General features: G+C 35.3%; 1 protein-coding gene across 2 annotated transcripts in view; it reads right to left on the reverse strand.

Annotated features, from left to right (window-relative positions):
• Positions 1–17362, reverse strand: part of LRP1B (LDL receptor related protein 1B) — a 1894725-nt gene that overhangs the window by 951058 nt on the left and 926305 nt on the right. For both annotated transcript variants that reach the window (XM_032286208.1, XM_032286207.1), the window contains exon 7: positions 1983–2145. In XM_032286208.1, coding sequence (XP_032142099.1) covers positions 1983–2145 — 163 coding nt within the window. The remainder of the gene's footprint in view (positions 1–1982; positions 2146–17362) is intronic.

A 17362-nucleotide genomic window follows, 5' to 3' on the forward strand; every position in this document is an offset into this window, starting at 1 on the left:
AGGCCCAAGTGTAGAAGTTAAAGGAAAAATCTTATTTCTTTCTTAGATAGAATCACATCAATCCTAACTAAGTTTCTGATACCAAAAGAAAAGTAGAATATATTTGAAAGCATTGTATGACAACCAGGTCTATATTTGTGAAAGAGCAAAGCTTTTCTTTCTCTGATATCTATGACTCATGATTGAAAAACTGTGCTACAGAGACAGAACAAACTCAAACAAAAATTCCAAAGAACCTATTCTGATAAATGATACATGACAAAATTATATATAAACAGTTACAAGGCCCAAAGGAATCCAGCAGAGAATAAGAGCAAATGACGTGGGTGTTTTCCTACTCTTCATTCCTTTGACAAAAATGATAAAATATGGTTCTTTCATATAATGACAGGAAGAATTAAGAAATCGGAGAACATAAAATACATTTTGTTCAGAGAGATGGTGTTCCCATATATTTCATATTGGCAGTTTTATTTGAAAAGGGTCTCTGGATCTTTGTTTTTAAGAATGGGGAAGGATAAGAACAGTAGAAAAAGGAACAAAGCACAATAGTTTTATAGTTTCACCTCTTAACATTTGACAGACAAGGCTGTCTAAAGGCTAATTTGAAATTCAGTTAGCACATCCAGGGAAAACCACGCAAGCAAATATATTTCTAAACAGGATGCCAAAAGAATGTTGTTAGCGCATTTGTAAATTTCCAATTCTTTCTTACTACACTTATCCAACAACCCAAACAAATCAGTTTAAATACGACTTCTTTTCCTAATGTCTTTTGAAGCATCACTGCAGTCAGATTGAGTCAAGTAACCATCTGCTGCAAATACAAATAGAGCTACATTCAAGAATTATATTACACAGCCTTCCTAGCAAAGTTCTTACGTGCAAGCTGTTCTTGTCAAAATCAGAACCATTGTGATGATGCATCTTAATATTCAATCAGACTTTAAGTAAAGAGTGACAAAAGTCCACATATGGATGACAGCTGTTTCTTCAGTAAATATTTTCCCATTTATTGAATGGAGGCTTATGGCAGTTTAAGATACGTTCCATCAGACATTTCAGCCTGAACTGCCTGAGGATGATTACAACAATAGCAAGGATAAAATTTCAGTTTTAAAATCTTTGCTACAATTTACATCTTAAAAAATAACAGCTCTTTCAAATAAAGTGGTAGACTATGCCACTAATTTGAAAGTATCCTTGCCCAGTAGTGACTGCTGAAAGAACTGAGTTTACAGGACTCGATACTTTTTGCCCCTGGCCCTCTACTAATACCATCATGTTTGTAAAATAAAAGCATAATTCTTGTATCGATTTTCTAATCATATGAGCAAAGATCATGAGAATTTAAACATTTTATGATTATATTTTTACAAATTATGAAATACAGTAAAAAGATTAATGAGCCTATTAGCTAAAGAAGATCAGAGGGCCTCTATTCAACCAATAAAGTAGCTTGCTATATTGGGAAGTTTAAAAAAAAAAAAAAAAAAGATGAACCTGAACAAAGATATTCTTCATGTTTTACTAGTACCCAGGTAAACATATATCATGCCCCTTTAAAAATCCTAAATGTTATGCTGGATATAAGTATGTCAACAGTACCTCTTTCAAGTAGCATCCTTGAGGTTTGCTAAATAAAAAGCCCACTGTTAAGTATTTAAAAGTTTCGTCTCTCTAACCTAAAAATATGCTGAAGCCCTTCTCTGATGACCCCAGTACAATTCTTAGAAAGGTGGAAGGGAAGATGGAAGGTTATTTGTGTCTTAGCACCTGCAATATTCATGCGCTAATAACTCACCAGCTTCTGCCCGGTGAGTTATAGCTTTTTTTCCTTCCTGTGACACAGTTGTTAAAATCAACATTTTTAAGAAGTTTGAGTCTGTAGTCTTATTTTCCACAACATTTGTCATACTTCAATCTTTTCTTTTAAAATGCAAACTTTTTTAGATCAAACACTATAAAAAAAAAAGTCTTACCCTGCTATTGGGTCTACTGCTATTGCCTTAGGATTGTGAAGCTCCAGATCAATCAGGGTGACACATACAGAACCGTTGTAATTACAAACAAAGATCCGGTCACTGACATGGTCCACAAAATAGAGATTTCGGGTGAGCCAGTCAATTGCCATTTGTTGCACATCTGAAAAACACATACACAAAATCATTGAATCACAGGTGCAACCTAGTATCATGAGCCAAAAATAACATAAGTCTTTCCAAACCATCACAGAGGACACTTAAAAACTAGAGACTTTTTAATAAAAGGAACTGCAAATAAAGTCTCTTGCTATGCCAAAATGTGACTACTTAATTATGTAAAATAATGACTATCTCTTGGTGCCTTTCTTCTTGCTATCTGAAGACTGAAAGATGATCTAGATAAATGGATAAAGAGTTTCTAAGTTTTAAAATATAGGTATTTTGAATATAATCTTTCTCTTGTGTTTTGCATTTGTCCAAAATTGTTCATTCGATGCAATGGACAGAACTGATTCTATAGCACAGCTGAAGTCTGTAGTGGTGAGGAATAAGTATATTTCATTATTAGCGTAAGGCAAATCTTTGTTTTCAGATTCCTTTCTATTAAAAGAAGGAAGAAGGGGAGACAAGAGTAAAGGAGATATATAAGATTCTTTTGTTTAAAAAAAAAAATCCAAAACCTGGAAATAAAGCAAATGGAGGGGTAATAGCTTCTTTCAATGGCATACTTAGGCATTGTAAAAAAAAAAAAAAAAAAAAAAGACTTGCTCAAGGATTGATTAATTAATTCTCTAGAAGAATGTTGCCCAACAGCACTTTCTACAGTGATTGTAAGAAAAGAAAAATAGCTAAGAGCAGTCTGAGCTATGTGAGGTATGCAAAATTAATCAGGCTCAGAGAGCCGTGAGTACAGGACTTGAGCTATACCTTCCACACCCAAGCCCAGAGGCGGCTGTTTAAAGACATTTCAGTTCTGACTAGCTGTTTCACTCACTATCTTCATGTTCCTGGAACTTGTGATACAAGAAACAATGTATAGCCAATCAATAACTTATGTTACTTTAATGTAAATTCTTAGTAAACCACTTCGGAACTGACTCTTCTTTCCCTTTAAAAACCTACTTGTAACTGCTGCTAATAGGAGTATACGTTCAGAGCAAATTGAATCTGTACTATTGGCTTGCAATCCTCAAGCTTGGCCCAAATAAACTCTCTACTTAGATTATTTTCGCCTCGGCTTCTTCCTTTTAGGTCAACAATAAAAATATTCCATATTTATGCTGTCCAGTAAAGTAACCACTAGCCAGATACAACTATTTAACATGTGGCTACTATGACTGGAAAATTGATTTTTTATAATATCTAATTTTAATTAATTGGAATTTAAATTTAAATGACATAGGTGGCTAGTGGCTACTGTTGGGGCTCAGAAAAAGATATCCCAAAATATATTCAGCTTTGGACTTCAGACTGCAAGCACCTGGGAAGCAGCCTATGCAGGGATGGGTTTTCTCTGAAGTTCCGTTATCTGTCAAATGGAAGAAGGAAAGGAGAGGGGAGATGAGGGGAGGGGAGATGAGGGAAGGGGATGGTGAAGAGAGAAGGGGAGGAGAGGAAAGGGAAGGAAAGGAAAAGGAAACGGAAAGGGAAAAGAAAAAGGATAGTAAGCATCTGTCATAAACCTACTCCCTATAATCTCATCAGGCTGGAAAGATTAAATCAGAGGAAAGGAAAATGAAGGTCAACACACCACCTCTTTTGCTGGGGATTGCTACCTGAGAAAATCTGCATATCAAGGCAGCCTTTGTTCTTCAAGCATTTCCTCCCTCAACCTCCCATAACCTGTCACTACCTCAAACCCAGAGACTCCAAGCCTTTATCTTTTTCTGTAGCTCAGGATACTATATTAACTTCAGCAATCTGGGCTTTTTTGGAGTCTTATGCTTTGTGGAACCCCAGTGAGTATGCATGCAATAAATTGGCATTCCTTTTCTCCTATTAATCTTTCTGGTGTCAAGTTTATTGCAGAGACTGAAATTATAGAATCTTCACAGGGTAGAAGCAAAGTTCCTTTTGCCCCTACAATATTCTCAATAGTGAAACTCTGGAAGAGTGTATCTGTGTTTGACTTGCAAATTTTCTATTTGATCAGTCATACACAGAAATTGCATGTTAGTTTGTAGATACTTCTCTGATAAAAAGGATAAACTCAAAGGTTATGATTGTATTGCCCTGTGAGGCATTAAACATTTATATGCCTAACCTACGAATCTCATTTAAATATTATTTTTTATTCAAATGCCTGTAAACATCCAATTCCTCTAATGATATTAGACCTGTAATACTGGCCTGTTTCCTTCAATAATGACATAAGTAAATTTCTGATCCATGTTCATTCTAGATTTTTGTTATAGTCATATTGTTAACTTTTGAGAATTGTACTTTGATACTTCCTTTCTTTAACTTAGAAGGGATCTATGATTCATTGACTAAATAGAGTGACAAGGTTATGAACAGGCTTCTCCAAAATATGGCACCTTAGCATATTAAAGAAATTTGAGAAATAGCAGGTACAAGAAGGGTTCCCGAACTTTCCCCTTTCCCCTGAAGCAGGTCATAGAAACAACAGATGCTGGAAAACTCTCTGACCTTCTCTTTCTCCCCTGGAGTAGATCATAAGACCCTCATGTTAGGGGTGACCTCTCTGCCTCCAGAGGAAAGGAACATCCTTATTTCCAAAGATGGTGAGAAACAGAGAAATCTGAACAAACAGGAGATACTAAATTTCCCCACTTATTATTCTTAGCTCTTAACCATGCCCTATCGTATTCTCTCCAATACTTTCTACTCTTCATCAGACCTAGTATGAAGACACTCAGGCTCAATCATCTCTTTGTGTCTTTATTTCCTTATGAACGTTTCTGTGTCACATAAAATTTATGTTAAATAAATGTGTATGTTTTTCTCTTGGTAATTTGTCTGTTAGTCTAACTGGCATGGTCTTAGCTGATAAGTTAAAATGGGTAAAAATTATATATTTTTTCTTCCCGTATAAGAGTTTCCTTCTGCAATCTGAGCCTAAACATTATCTATGCTTCAAAATACTTCCTCAGTAACATGCTGCTTAAGTGAATGATGTTCTCTCAACAGAAAGACTAACATAGATGTATGTGTCAGCATTATCATTTGTAACCGTATATTGTCAAAACAAGGTAGAGAAGGCAGCACCTTTGTGGGAATGTCTATCATTTCCTACAAGGATAAGTAGAAATAAGATATTGCAATTCATTGGATAAAGATTTTCGAGCTATTGATAATAGTTTTATTCTTAAATTACACAGTCTTTAAAAAATTATAAAGATTTAAATGTTTCTCATACAACAAGAAGCTTTTTTTTTTTCCAACCAGGACTTTTTTAAAAGTGTGAATTATTTATCTGTCTTGAGAAATCTGGAATGTATGCTTTGCTTTGTTTTTGAGTCTTTTTGTATTATAATATCAGCTAGAGCTCAGAACTCACTGCTTCAAATGTCATTTCAAATACCTTGGGTTCAGATAAAGTATGTGCCAGAGTCTATTCAATGACCCATCCCTCAAGCTGGGCATTTGGTTGCTTTAGTCTATGCGATTGTAATTTCAGACAAAAGAGCTGTTTGACAGCATTCATACCTGCTTTCAACTCTTTATCATTGCAGAAAGATTTTCTGCTACTGAAACAATAGATATTGTTAACAACCATGCAAGTTTGAAGCATTGAGATCTCACTACAGAGCCTAATAATAAGCCAACCATTTAGTAATTGTGAGGAATTGGCTTTGTTTCTCATTTTATAGTTAAAGTGTCGGCTTTTAACTTAATTTGTATTAGGATTAGAGAGTTGAGGCAATTAGACAGAGTTCAAGCAAGTATGCCAATAAATAAATACATTAGATGGATGAATGGATCAATTTGATCAAATTTAATAAGGATTTAAAGGTTTTCCAAATTAAAGGATGCTTTCTTCAACCAGCCCAGAAACTAGAATTTTTTAAAGTCTAATTCATATACCTGTCTTCAGAAATCAGAAAATGATTTGAATATTTTAGGAGCAAGGTGAATTTCCCAAAGTATTGAGTATTTTACCTTAATTTTACTGAAATATAATAAAGTTCATAGGCAATGACTAAAATAATCACAATAATTTTATGACATTACTAAAATACCTCAAAATGTTAGTAAGTCCCTTGGTGCTTTACTGTTATTAGAACAAAATTTTAAATATTTTCCTCTTTCTATATTTTTTTAGTTGCTAATTGTTCTTTCTTCAAACAAAAGTCACCTGGATTTTGCTCTCATCATTCCCTTGAAGCGGCTCTTATTTTGATTACTGAAAATTCCTTAATTGCCAAAAGTTACTGAAAACTTTTCTGCTCATAACATCTGAAAGTACTGACCACTCACCTTCTGAAATATGGACAACTCTAAATATCAACACTTGGCAAAATTAGAAGAATAAAGAAATAAAAATGTTTTGAAACTCGTAAAATATTATATAAATATAAGCAACTATGTTTTTAAAACTTGCAGTTTATTAGACTTAAAAACTTAAATTTGTACCCAGTAATAATTAATGAAAATAAAACATTCAGAAAAAAGTTTAAAAAATGAATGCTTACAGTGATAACTCGTAATTGGCTATAAAATGATACATCAGATTTTTTGTTATAAGGCAAGTAATTAATTACCAGAATCGGTGAATGTAGCAACTTAAAAACCATTTTAAAGTCAAAAAATAACAGATGCTGGCAAGGTTGCAGAGTAAACGGAACATTGTTGGTCAGATTGTAAATTAGTTCAATCATTGTGGAAAGCAGTATGGTGATTCCTTAAAAAGCTAAAAGCAGAACCGCTTAACCCAACAATCCCATTGCTGTGTATATACCCAGAGTAACAGAAATCATTCTATCATAGAGACAAGCACATGAATGTTCAACGCAGCATTATTCACAATAGCAAAGACATGGAATCAACCTAAATGCTCATCAGTGACAGATTGGATAAAGAAAATGTGGTGCATATAGGCTGCGTGTGGTGGCTCATGCCTGTAATCCCAGCACTTTTGGAGGCTGGGGTGGGTGGATCGCAAGGTCAGGAGTTTGAGACCAGCATGACCGACATGGTAAAACCCCATCTCTACTAAAATTACAAAGATTAGCTCTGTGCAGTGGCATGCATCTGTAATCCCAGCTACTCAGGAGGCTGAGGCAGGAGAATCACTTAAACTCAGGAGGCAGAGGCCGCAGTAAGCTGAGATCATGCCACTGCACTCTAGCCTGGGCAACAGAGTGAGACTCCACCTCAACAACAACAACAACAAAAAGAAAATGTGGTGCATATATACAATGGAGTACTATGCAGTCATGAGAAAGAATGAGATTATGTCTTTTGCAGGAAGATGAATGGAACTGCAAGTTATTAGCAAACTAACACAGGAACAGAAATCAAAATATTATATGTTCTCAATTATTAGTAGGAGCTAAATGATGAGAACTCATGAACACAAAGAAGAGAATAAAAGACACTGGTATCTACTTGAGGCTGGAGGGTGGGAGGAGGAGAAAGAGGAGCAGAAAAGACAACTATTTGGTACTGGGCTTAATACCTGGATGGTGAAATAATCTGTACAACAAACCCCCATGACACAAGTTTACGTATGTAATAAACCTGTACGTGTTCCCCTGAACCTAAAACAAAAGTTAAAAAAAATGCCACAAATCTTCCAAAAATAAAAATAAACCCACAAAAGGAATTGCTTTATGTCTTTTTTATGTCATCCTGAACCATTGTCTAACAAGACCATCCAAGGATTAGTTCATTTTCCTGTGGAATATACCTTTGTTTGATGTACAATTTCAAGAAAATATTGCTTAGGTCTCATTCTCTATGGATTTAATTTATAGATTGATGCATTAAAAATACGTTTTCTTCAATAGAGATGCAAATGATTTCCATCAGGTAAAAAAGATAACTGCAAAGTTCATGATTTTATTGTCGAGTACAATATTGACTAGATTTATCAGTAACTTTACAATCCTATATCAGTACTTTTCCTTTCATTGATTGTAAGCATTTCAACTTCTTCCATTCTACTTTGAACCAGTTTTGCCATCCTGCTGGTTCTGTCATTAATGAGCTAAATTACTTCTTGACATAGGCTCTCTAAGATTTACATAAGTTATGTTTTTAACTTTTTGAAAATTATACACTGACAGTTGTCAGTAGTCGATTCCTTCTTTATTTTCTATATGATTTTTTTAACCAGCTAGAAATGGCAAATTTAAATGTCTATAAGGATCAGAATGAGAATATAAATAGGCTAAATTTATTAATAAAGACTATGGCAAATCTAGATGACTATAGCCAGAAAGTATACACCTACCTAAAAAAGGAAACTTCAACTTCAGCGCTTGTTTTGATCTAGAGATGCTTCATTGCTTCAAAGAACCTTAAAACATGAATATCTGCATTGCAGTTGAAATCTCTCAATTCTTCAATGTTATAAACTAATTTTTAAAAATTTTAAAGCACTTTCTGTATCCAACTAAACCTATCTGCAGCCGTATTAGACCAAGGGCCACTAGTGTGATGATACCACAGCAAAGAAAACACAGTATATCATTTGGTTCAGCCTAGCCCTCTAATTAAACACGTTTTTGAAAGGGTTACTAAAATCAATAAGAGTAATTGTCCTTATATTAAATAAACAAAATACCAAGATTCCAAAGTGGTAAGGAGATTAAGTAAGATAAATACTAAAAATCCAGGATAGTGACATCCAGTAGATTTTCTAAAAATATTAGAGGGAACAAAAAGACTGTTCCTTAATTTATATTTTTGTGACTCCTTGTGATATGAATGTACTAGAGAATATTATAGTATTAAATAAAGCAATAAATTAATAAGATATGAAGTAGTTGTGATAATTTAAAAATATGCCCACAAATTCTTTGATACTCTTCCTTTTAAGAGATGAAGCTTAATTCTCCTCCTGAAAGTGGGCTGTTCTTTGTGACTCCCTTCTACTGAACAGAATGTGGAAGAGATGGTGGAGTGTGATTTCAGAGGGTAAGTCATACAAGACATTGTAACCCATTTTGTTCTCTCTCTCACTTTGGATGACTTACTCTGGTGGAAGCCAGCTGCCATGCTATGAGGGCACTCAAGCAGTCTTATGTGGTCCATGTTGCAAGGAAATGAGGCTTCCTGCCGGCAGCCACAAGAGTGAGCCTGGAAGCCAATCTTCTAGATCCAGTTAAGCAGCCAGATGACTGCAGTCCTGGTTAACATCTTGATTGCAACCTCATGAGAGTCTCTAACAGAACCACGTCGCTAAGCCACTCCTGAATTTCTGACCCATAGAAACTGAAAGATAACAATCTTTGCTGTTTTTAAAGCCAGCAAACCTTGGGATAATCTTTTATGCAGCAAAGGAAAACTAGTAGTCAAATCCCTGCAACTTTTAAAGATGAATTTTGTTGGTTTCCCAGCACTTAGCTATCATTTTCTGATTTACATCTAAACTAGACTGCCTACATCAGTAACTGTTTTGGATTCCTGAAATTACCCATCATGTAGCTTTAATGCTGAAAACACAGAGGCTAATCTATAAATGCTCATAAATGAACCCTGAGAAATGTAAAGAAACACTTTCTTGAAAATGTCTTCTCTATTTTATCAAAATGTCATTCTGTGCTAAAACTGCTGCATTGGGGTACAACCAAGGCCTGGATCCCTTATACTGTCCCATTCCCAAGAAGGGCAAAATCAGATAGGACTAGTGTTGTAGAGAAAATAAAACAGAAAAATGGCAGAGAGTGACTGTTTAGGGAAGCCATCCTGAGAGGGATGATATCTGAACTGGGCCCTGACAGGAAGATGCTAGCCATATGGAATTTTGGGGGTAAGGCCTACCAAGCAGAAATGAGTTTGGCATCTTCTAAAAATGAGAAGCAGGAGTGAAAGGGGCTATTTTGTAGCTAACACGAAAATGAATGAGAAAAGATGAGGTAGCAAAGATAGGCAGGGATATGTAAACTATGGTCAGGGGATGGATTTTATAATTACATTGTAAAGCTAAGGGATAATTTGTTTTCAATGTGATTTTTATTTTTATCATACAGTAAATGTGCATGATTTTAAAAGCCAAATACTGCATCAAGGCTTATGATAAAATATATATCTATATATATAGCAGTGTCCTCTCCACTCCTCTCCGTTCTCTTTGAATTGTTTTGGTTATATCAATTGCATTTACTTTCATTATTCTATATAATATGTTTCTATTAGTATTTTTAAAATGTAAAGCTTATATATAATCTAAAGACTTTCTGCTACATAAGACTAGGAATTTATTCTTTACACACCTCTACACACATGCTTGCATATACACATATATATTCACACTTTCTCTCCCCTTATCCTCCCACAATCTCAATTTTTAGTTAAATTAATATTCAGTGTTTATATAATTACAACTATATACATTTTTGTTGATAGGTGAGAAAGCAGTTTAATATTACTATACTTCCTTCCTTGAACAAGTTTTGGGTTATTTTTAGAGTTAGAGTTAATTACCTTGTGTCAGCTTTTCTGTTTCCTTGTTAGTTATTTTTGCATAATTCCACAAAAGAACTACAAAACTCCTCCCAAACTGGAAAATCAGTATTCAGCTTTTTATTGTTTCTGCTATTTACTTCTGACATCCTTCCTGTTGCCTACCATCCTCTTGATCCAAACTGCAACAGCTTACTCCTTAGCCATAGTTTGGGGCTCCCTTTTATTAATCCTGAGACTTACTGCTTCTGAAATTGAATTCTCTGTTTTCCAGCAAAGTAGTTGATATGATTTGGCTGTATCCCTATCCAAAGTTCGCCTTGAATTGTAATAATCCCCACATGTCAAGGGTGGGGCCAGGTAGAGATAATTGAATCATGAGGACGGTGTCCCCCACACTACCACTTATTCTCCTGGTAGTGAATAAATCTCATGTAATCTGATGGATTTATAAATGGGAGTTACCCTGCACAAACCTCTTGCCTGCCGTCATGTAAAACATTACTTTGGCTCTCATTTGCTTTCTGTCGTGATTGTGAGGCCTTCCCAACTATGTGGAATTTTGAGTCAAGTAAACCTCTCTCCTTTATAAATTATCCAGCCTCAGGTGTATCTTTATTAGCAGCATGAGATCAGACTAATACAGTACTGGATAAGAAATTTCCTGTCTGTTTGGGTTGTATTAGGGAACCTAGAGGCCTAGCTATTTTCAAAACAGGTTCTAGGCTAATCTTATTCCCAGCCACATTGGAAAACCCCACCTTCATTGGCGTCTGAAGTCTCTAAATGTTTAGCCTTGCTGGGGTTCTTATCTGAGACTCTTATTTGTGCTCACTTAGCAAAATGGGGAAATATCAAATCTTATTCATTTATTATTCAATTGTCTGATCCTTATTGTTCAAAATTGTCTCACATAATTTCTCGATATTTTTGGGTTAATACATTCAAAAGCATTTTTGATTGTACTATTTTCCTTATGAAAGTAGGCTTTCATAAGCCTACTGACCTGCCTCTACTAAAAAATACAAAAATTAGCTGAGTGTGGTGGTATGCACCTATAGTCCCAGCTACTCGGGAGGCTGAGGCAGGAGAATTGCTTGAACCCAGGGGGCGGAGATTGCAGTGATCTGAGATTGCACCACTGCACTCCAGCCTGGCACCTGGCAACAGAGCAAGTCTGTCTCAAAAAAAAAAAAAAAGATTCTGGTTGGTGTATGGATCAAGGGGAAAAGTCTGAAAACAAGTGACTAGTTAGGAACATACTGTAATTTCCAGGAGGGAAATATGATAACTTCAAAGAGTATCAAAGCAGTAGTGAAGTTATGTGATAGAATCTCACCACCTCTCTTTAGTCAATATTAAATATCTAATCGTATTTAATGGGATATATTTAAGTTATCTTCCAGCTTTGGTGTGGGAGCCAAGAATGATGGCAGAATTTTTGAAGACATCACAGAAAATCAGAAAAATTCCAAAAGCAGATTTGTTTCTATTCATATTTCTGCTCTTGTGTATTATTAATATTTTAACGTTTTTATTTCCACTCAAATATTGCCCTATAAGTCATGATGTTAAAGAAAAAGGTAAGATTATAAAGAAACCTATTCCATTTTCCTCAATTTATATATCTCTTTAATGGTTTAAGTGGGAAATTAACATTTAGGTTTTTATACCACATTTCTTTGCAAGAACATTTGAAAATGCCTACAGAATAAGATAATTTAATTGCATTTATTTTTACGTGTATATGTCACCATAATCTTTATCAAGAAGCATGTACTCACTTTATCCCTGGATGGTATTAAGGAACTGAGTTGAAGAAACAAAGGCTCTACCAGCTTGGTACAGTAATTAAAATGGTATTATGGAAGTTCAATGAGCAGGCACATCCTAAATCAGCAAAGACTCTGTGGCACAGTACAGAGCCCTTCCTTCTTCGTTTAACTAATGAAAGATTGTCTCCATCTAGGCTCCAATCCTGTTTCTTAAATGGATAAAATGAATTCAGAATAAATATCTAGGACACTTCTGAATGCTAGTAGTCACAAAGCTCTACACAGAATCTTTCCAGAAAAGGACAAGGAAAGTGCTCCTAGCATGTGATGGTAGGTCAACAGCAGGTATCAATGCATGGTCTTGGATGTTCTTATAGTTTTTGTTTTGGGGAGCGGGCACAGATGACTAAGCTTCGGTACTTCCTTCCATTTACTTTTCTACCACTTCCCAATTCCTTCTTCTAGCACAGGCCAAAAGCCATTTTATTCCCTAGGGTAGATGCAGAGAGGTCTCTTTTTCCCAGTGGGCAAACTTTATATTCTTATTTGATCTGCAAATCAAATGGATTCATCCATTTCATTTTTATCTGTCCCTAATTCAACCCATATTCAATCTATCAATAAACCTTAAAGCCTCATCTTGAAACTATCCCCTTCTTTCCATATCTGCTATTATTCCCCTTGTTTAGGCACTATCTTCTCTTTTCTGGATGGCTATAATAGTTTCTTAACTGTTCTCTCCACTTCCTTCCTAGACCCCCTATAACGTTCCTCACAGAGAACTCAGAGTGATCATTATAAAACATAAATTATACCAAGACACCATAGAAGAAATCAGTGCTCCTTGTGATCAGGGTTCTGTTCCAGTAGATTCCAGTGAAGAAAAGTCTTAAGCTGATAGACTGTTACGATTTACCATCCCACACATCCCCAAACGCCTTCAGATATACTTAATAAATATCTTTACAAATATCTCAGCTTACTATACTTTAGCTCAATTTTATGTTAAAATACCTTAGAGTATTTCCCTTACAGCGTTTTACCAAGAAGCCCATTCAGGAACCGAGGCTCAGTGGGCTTTCATTTGTGTTATTGTTTCTTCTACATAGTTTTAGGCAACAACAGGTTTTACTGTAAATCTTCAGTCTACGTTTTTATTTTCCAAAATATCACTCCTTTCCTTAAAAATACCAATGGATCTGCACCATGCTCAGCAGAGAATTTAAAGACTTTAATATAAACTGCAAGGCTCCTAAACTCTGTTCTCATATTGTCTTTGCTCACTCTATTGCAGTCAGCCTCTCTCTGCTTTTCTTCGAACCTGCAGAGAAAGCTCCTTAAGACATTTATACTTGATCTTCAAGACAAAATAATATCTGATACGGTCATGGCTTGTGCTCTCTCTTCATTCAAGTATCTGCTCACGTGTCAGTTTTTCAGAAAAGCCTCCATTGACCAATACATATTAAGAAGGCCACCCATCCCCTCCATATGTACACACACACACACACACACACACACACACACACACACACAGAGTGACTCATCCCCATCAGTGTATACTATTGCCCTAATTTTATTTTCTTTGTAGCTTTCATAACTGAGTAGTTAACTAGTGACTTATTAGTACACTATGTCTCCACATTGGAATATAAGGCCCATATGAGCAAAGGTCCTATATGTGTAATTCACTGCTGTATTTCCAAAACCCAGAACTGTGTTTAGCCCATAGTAAGTGTTTGGTGAATATTTGAAAATATATACTCTTATTTTCACAATAGCCTTTGCTCCAAAACTCCCTGCCTAAAATCTGTGTTCTCTCCTCCTCAGTCGGTTTAAGCAGCATCTAAAGTCAGTTTTTTCATTTCTTAATCTGCTACAATATTTTCCTTGCTTTTACCATGATCCCAAATTTAATAAGTCACTTTACCTAAGACATAAGTATAGTAGAAGGACCTATATTATTTAATGTAGATGTGCAATGTTATGAAAGGACAATTAGGCACACAGCAAATTTAAAAGAATGAGTACCCAGGGTGAGTAACAATAGTATAAGGGATGATAACACCATATCACGGTGTGAAGTAATAGTGATAACTGGTGTTCTGAATGAGTAAAAAGGGATAAGAAAGAAAAGATCAAAATAACGTCTTGATAAAATGTCATACTGAGGATGAAATACTACCGGACAGCATCCACTTATGCATGAAAACTGCCACATACTGATTTCTACAGCCTTGCTGCATGAGATTATCTGGAGTGTTATCTGGAGTGCTCCCTTATCTATTCCAAACCAAGAAGCATTTTCTGACACAGAGTCAAGGAATTTTACGGCTCTTGTTCCTATCCTCTAAGAAAGAATTTACTGACACCTTGTCCATAGTTTTATTTGAGACTACCAATTACGTTGACAACTTCTGTTTGCATATACCAGATTACTTTAGATTATCTTTTGATTTGTGTTCCTAAAAACACATAATTTAAGTTATTATTATATTTATATACTTATTACATGTTTATTATACAAATAAAATTATTGTATCTTTGATTTTTTAATTATTCATATTTGTCATATCTCTTAACCTAACCAAGTTGTAGACTCAAAATCTAAAACACAACAAATAGAACATAGAAATGATATATGTCTCCCCAAAGTACTAGTTCTAATATACAATTAGAAAAGGAGATTCTGTACTGAATAATTTTAGTGGACTGAATCTGTAAATAAAAAGGTTCAGTTAGATCAGTGTTATCAGTTGCATTTGGTCTGTTAAAAGAAATCTCAACCAAGAAAGCCAGTGATCAAATATGTGTGAGATGCGTCTTCAGTCATGTTTGCATTGACAAACATTTTATTTTTTTTTCAATTTTTAAGTTCAGTGGTGCATGTGTAGGATGTGCAGGTTTGTTACATAGGTAAACACACGCCATGGTGGTTTGCTGCACCGATCATTCCATCACCTCGGTATTGAGCCCAGCATCCATTAGCTATTCTTCCTGATGCTCTCCCCCACACCCACCCACAACAGGTCTCAATGTGTTGTTCCCCCCAAACTTGTGTCATATATTCTTATCATTCAGCTCCCGTTTGTGAGAATTCCCACTCTATTCATGTTACCACAAAGGATATGAGTGTGTGTGTGTGTGTGTGTGTGTGTGTGTGTGTGTGTGTGTGTGGCTGCATAGTTTTCTCTGTTATATATGTACTATATTTTCTTTTTCCAGTCTACCATTGATGAGCTTTAAGGTTGATCCCATGTCTTTGCTATTGTGACTAGTTCTGCAATTAACATACATGTGCATGTATCTTTATGGTCGAATGATTTATATTCCTCTGGGTATATGCCCAGTAATGGAATTGCTGGGTCAAATGGTAGTTCTGCTTTTAGTTCTTTGAGGAATTGCCACACTGCTTTCCACAATGGTTGAACTAATTTATACTCCCACCAACAGGGTATAAATGCTTCCTTTTCTCTACAACCTTGCCAGCATATATTATATTTTTACTTTTTATTAATAGCCATTCTGACTGATGTCAGATGATTTCTCACTGTCGTTTTGATTTGCATTCCTCTATTGGTCAGTAATGTTAAGCTCTTTTCATACGTTTCTTGGCCACATATACATCTGCTTTTGAGAAATGTCTGTTCATGTTTTTTGTCCACTTTTTAATGGGGTTGGACAAACATTTAAGATATTAAACTTACTTGATTTGTCAAAATTACATAATGGTAATAAAATGGCACAAGTTCTTGGAGACATAAATTATAAAGTCAATAAGTGACTTTGATTGCCTTTTTTCCACATATATCAAGTCCAACAATCAAAATCAACCATCAGATGCCTTATTTAATTTGTTTGACATGGGTGGTAACTACTTCTAGGAATAACAATGAAGCATCCTGAAAGTTGTTAGAGCATCTGTGACTTGTGGAATGACATGAGAGAAATTCAGATGTGGGATGGTTCTGTGATGACTAGTTTATGGTCCTCCACTTTAGATATTTCATTTCCAAAGGGAGCTTAGGACTAGTACAAATAGAAATTGGGGTGTTATTTTCCTGGGGTTTTGCCCTATAGCACTTCAGATGTGTATACCAAGAAATAAATGTACTTATATGTTTGAGATAAGGAAAGGAGAACTATAAAATATGAACTCATTGAAATTTATACATAATAAATAACTGCCAACAGTATGTTCTGAAAATAATTCATATTTGTAAGAATTTAAGTGATGACAGTTTGAGAGGCTGAGGCAGGTGGATCACAAGGTCAGGAGTTTGGGACCAGCTTGACCAAGATGGTGAAACCCCGTCTCTACTAAAAATACAAAAATTAGCCACAGTTGTAGTGCTAGCCACAGTTGCAGTGGCCAGCACCTGTAATTCCACCTACTCGAGAGGCTAAGCAGGAGAATTGCTTGAACCCAGGAGGCGGACATTGCAGTGGCCCAAGATTGTGCCGCTGTACTCTGGCCTGGGTGACAGAGCAAGACTCTGTCTCAAAAAAAAGAATTTAAGAGATGTATATAAGGCAAATACATTACATAATAGTTCAATGCCTATCTTACGTATAATCTTAGATTGAAAAATACTTATTTTTAAAACATTGGTTATGGTATGGTAATATCACTTGATCTCTGACCAAGAAGGAATAACAAAATATCAATATTATTAAACTTAAAGTAGTGTTTCCTGTAAAAGTTCCAACAATAAGCTCTAATAAAGTTAGATGTTTGTTATATACCTGATTAGAATAACCTTCTAACTTTATATGATGATTAAAATTAAGTGTCACATTCAATATGACTTCAAAAAAAGAAAAGAATTGATTACTTGTATAATTTGAGAGGAAAAAACTTGAGATGATTAAACTTGAGTTTATCAGAATAATTACCTTGACTCTCCATGTAATTCTGTGTGATTATCATCCCATGGACATAGGATGGATAACAATGAGAGCCCCAGAATAGAAGCTTGAGCTAACCACATATAATGGGGTAGAACATTA

The sequence above is a fragment of the Sapajus apella genome, unplaced genomic scaffold (genome assembly GCF_009761245.1).
Source record: "Sapajus apella isolate SASKATOON/1434 unplaced genomic scaffold, GSC_monkey_1.0 scaffold18, whole genome shotgun sequence".
NCBI classification, from domain to species: Eukaryota; Metazoa; Chordata; class Mammalia; order Primates; family Cebidae; genus Sapajus; species Sapajus apella.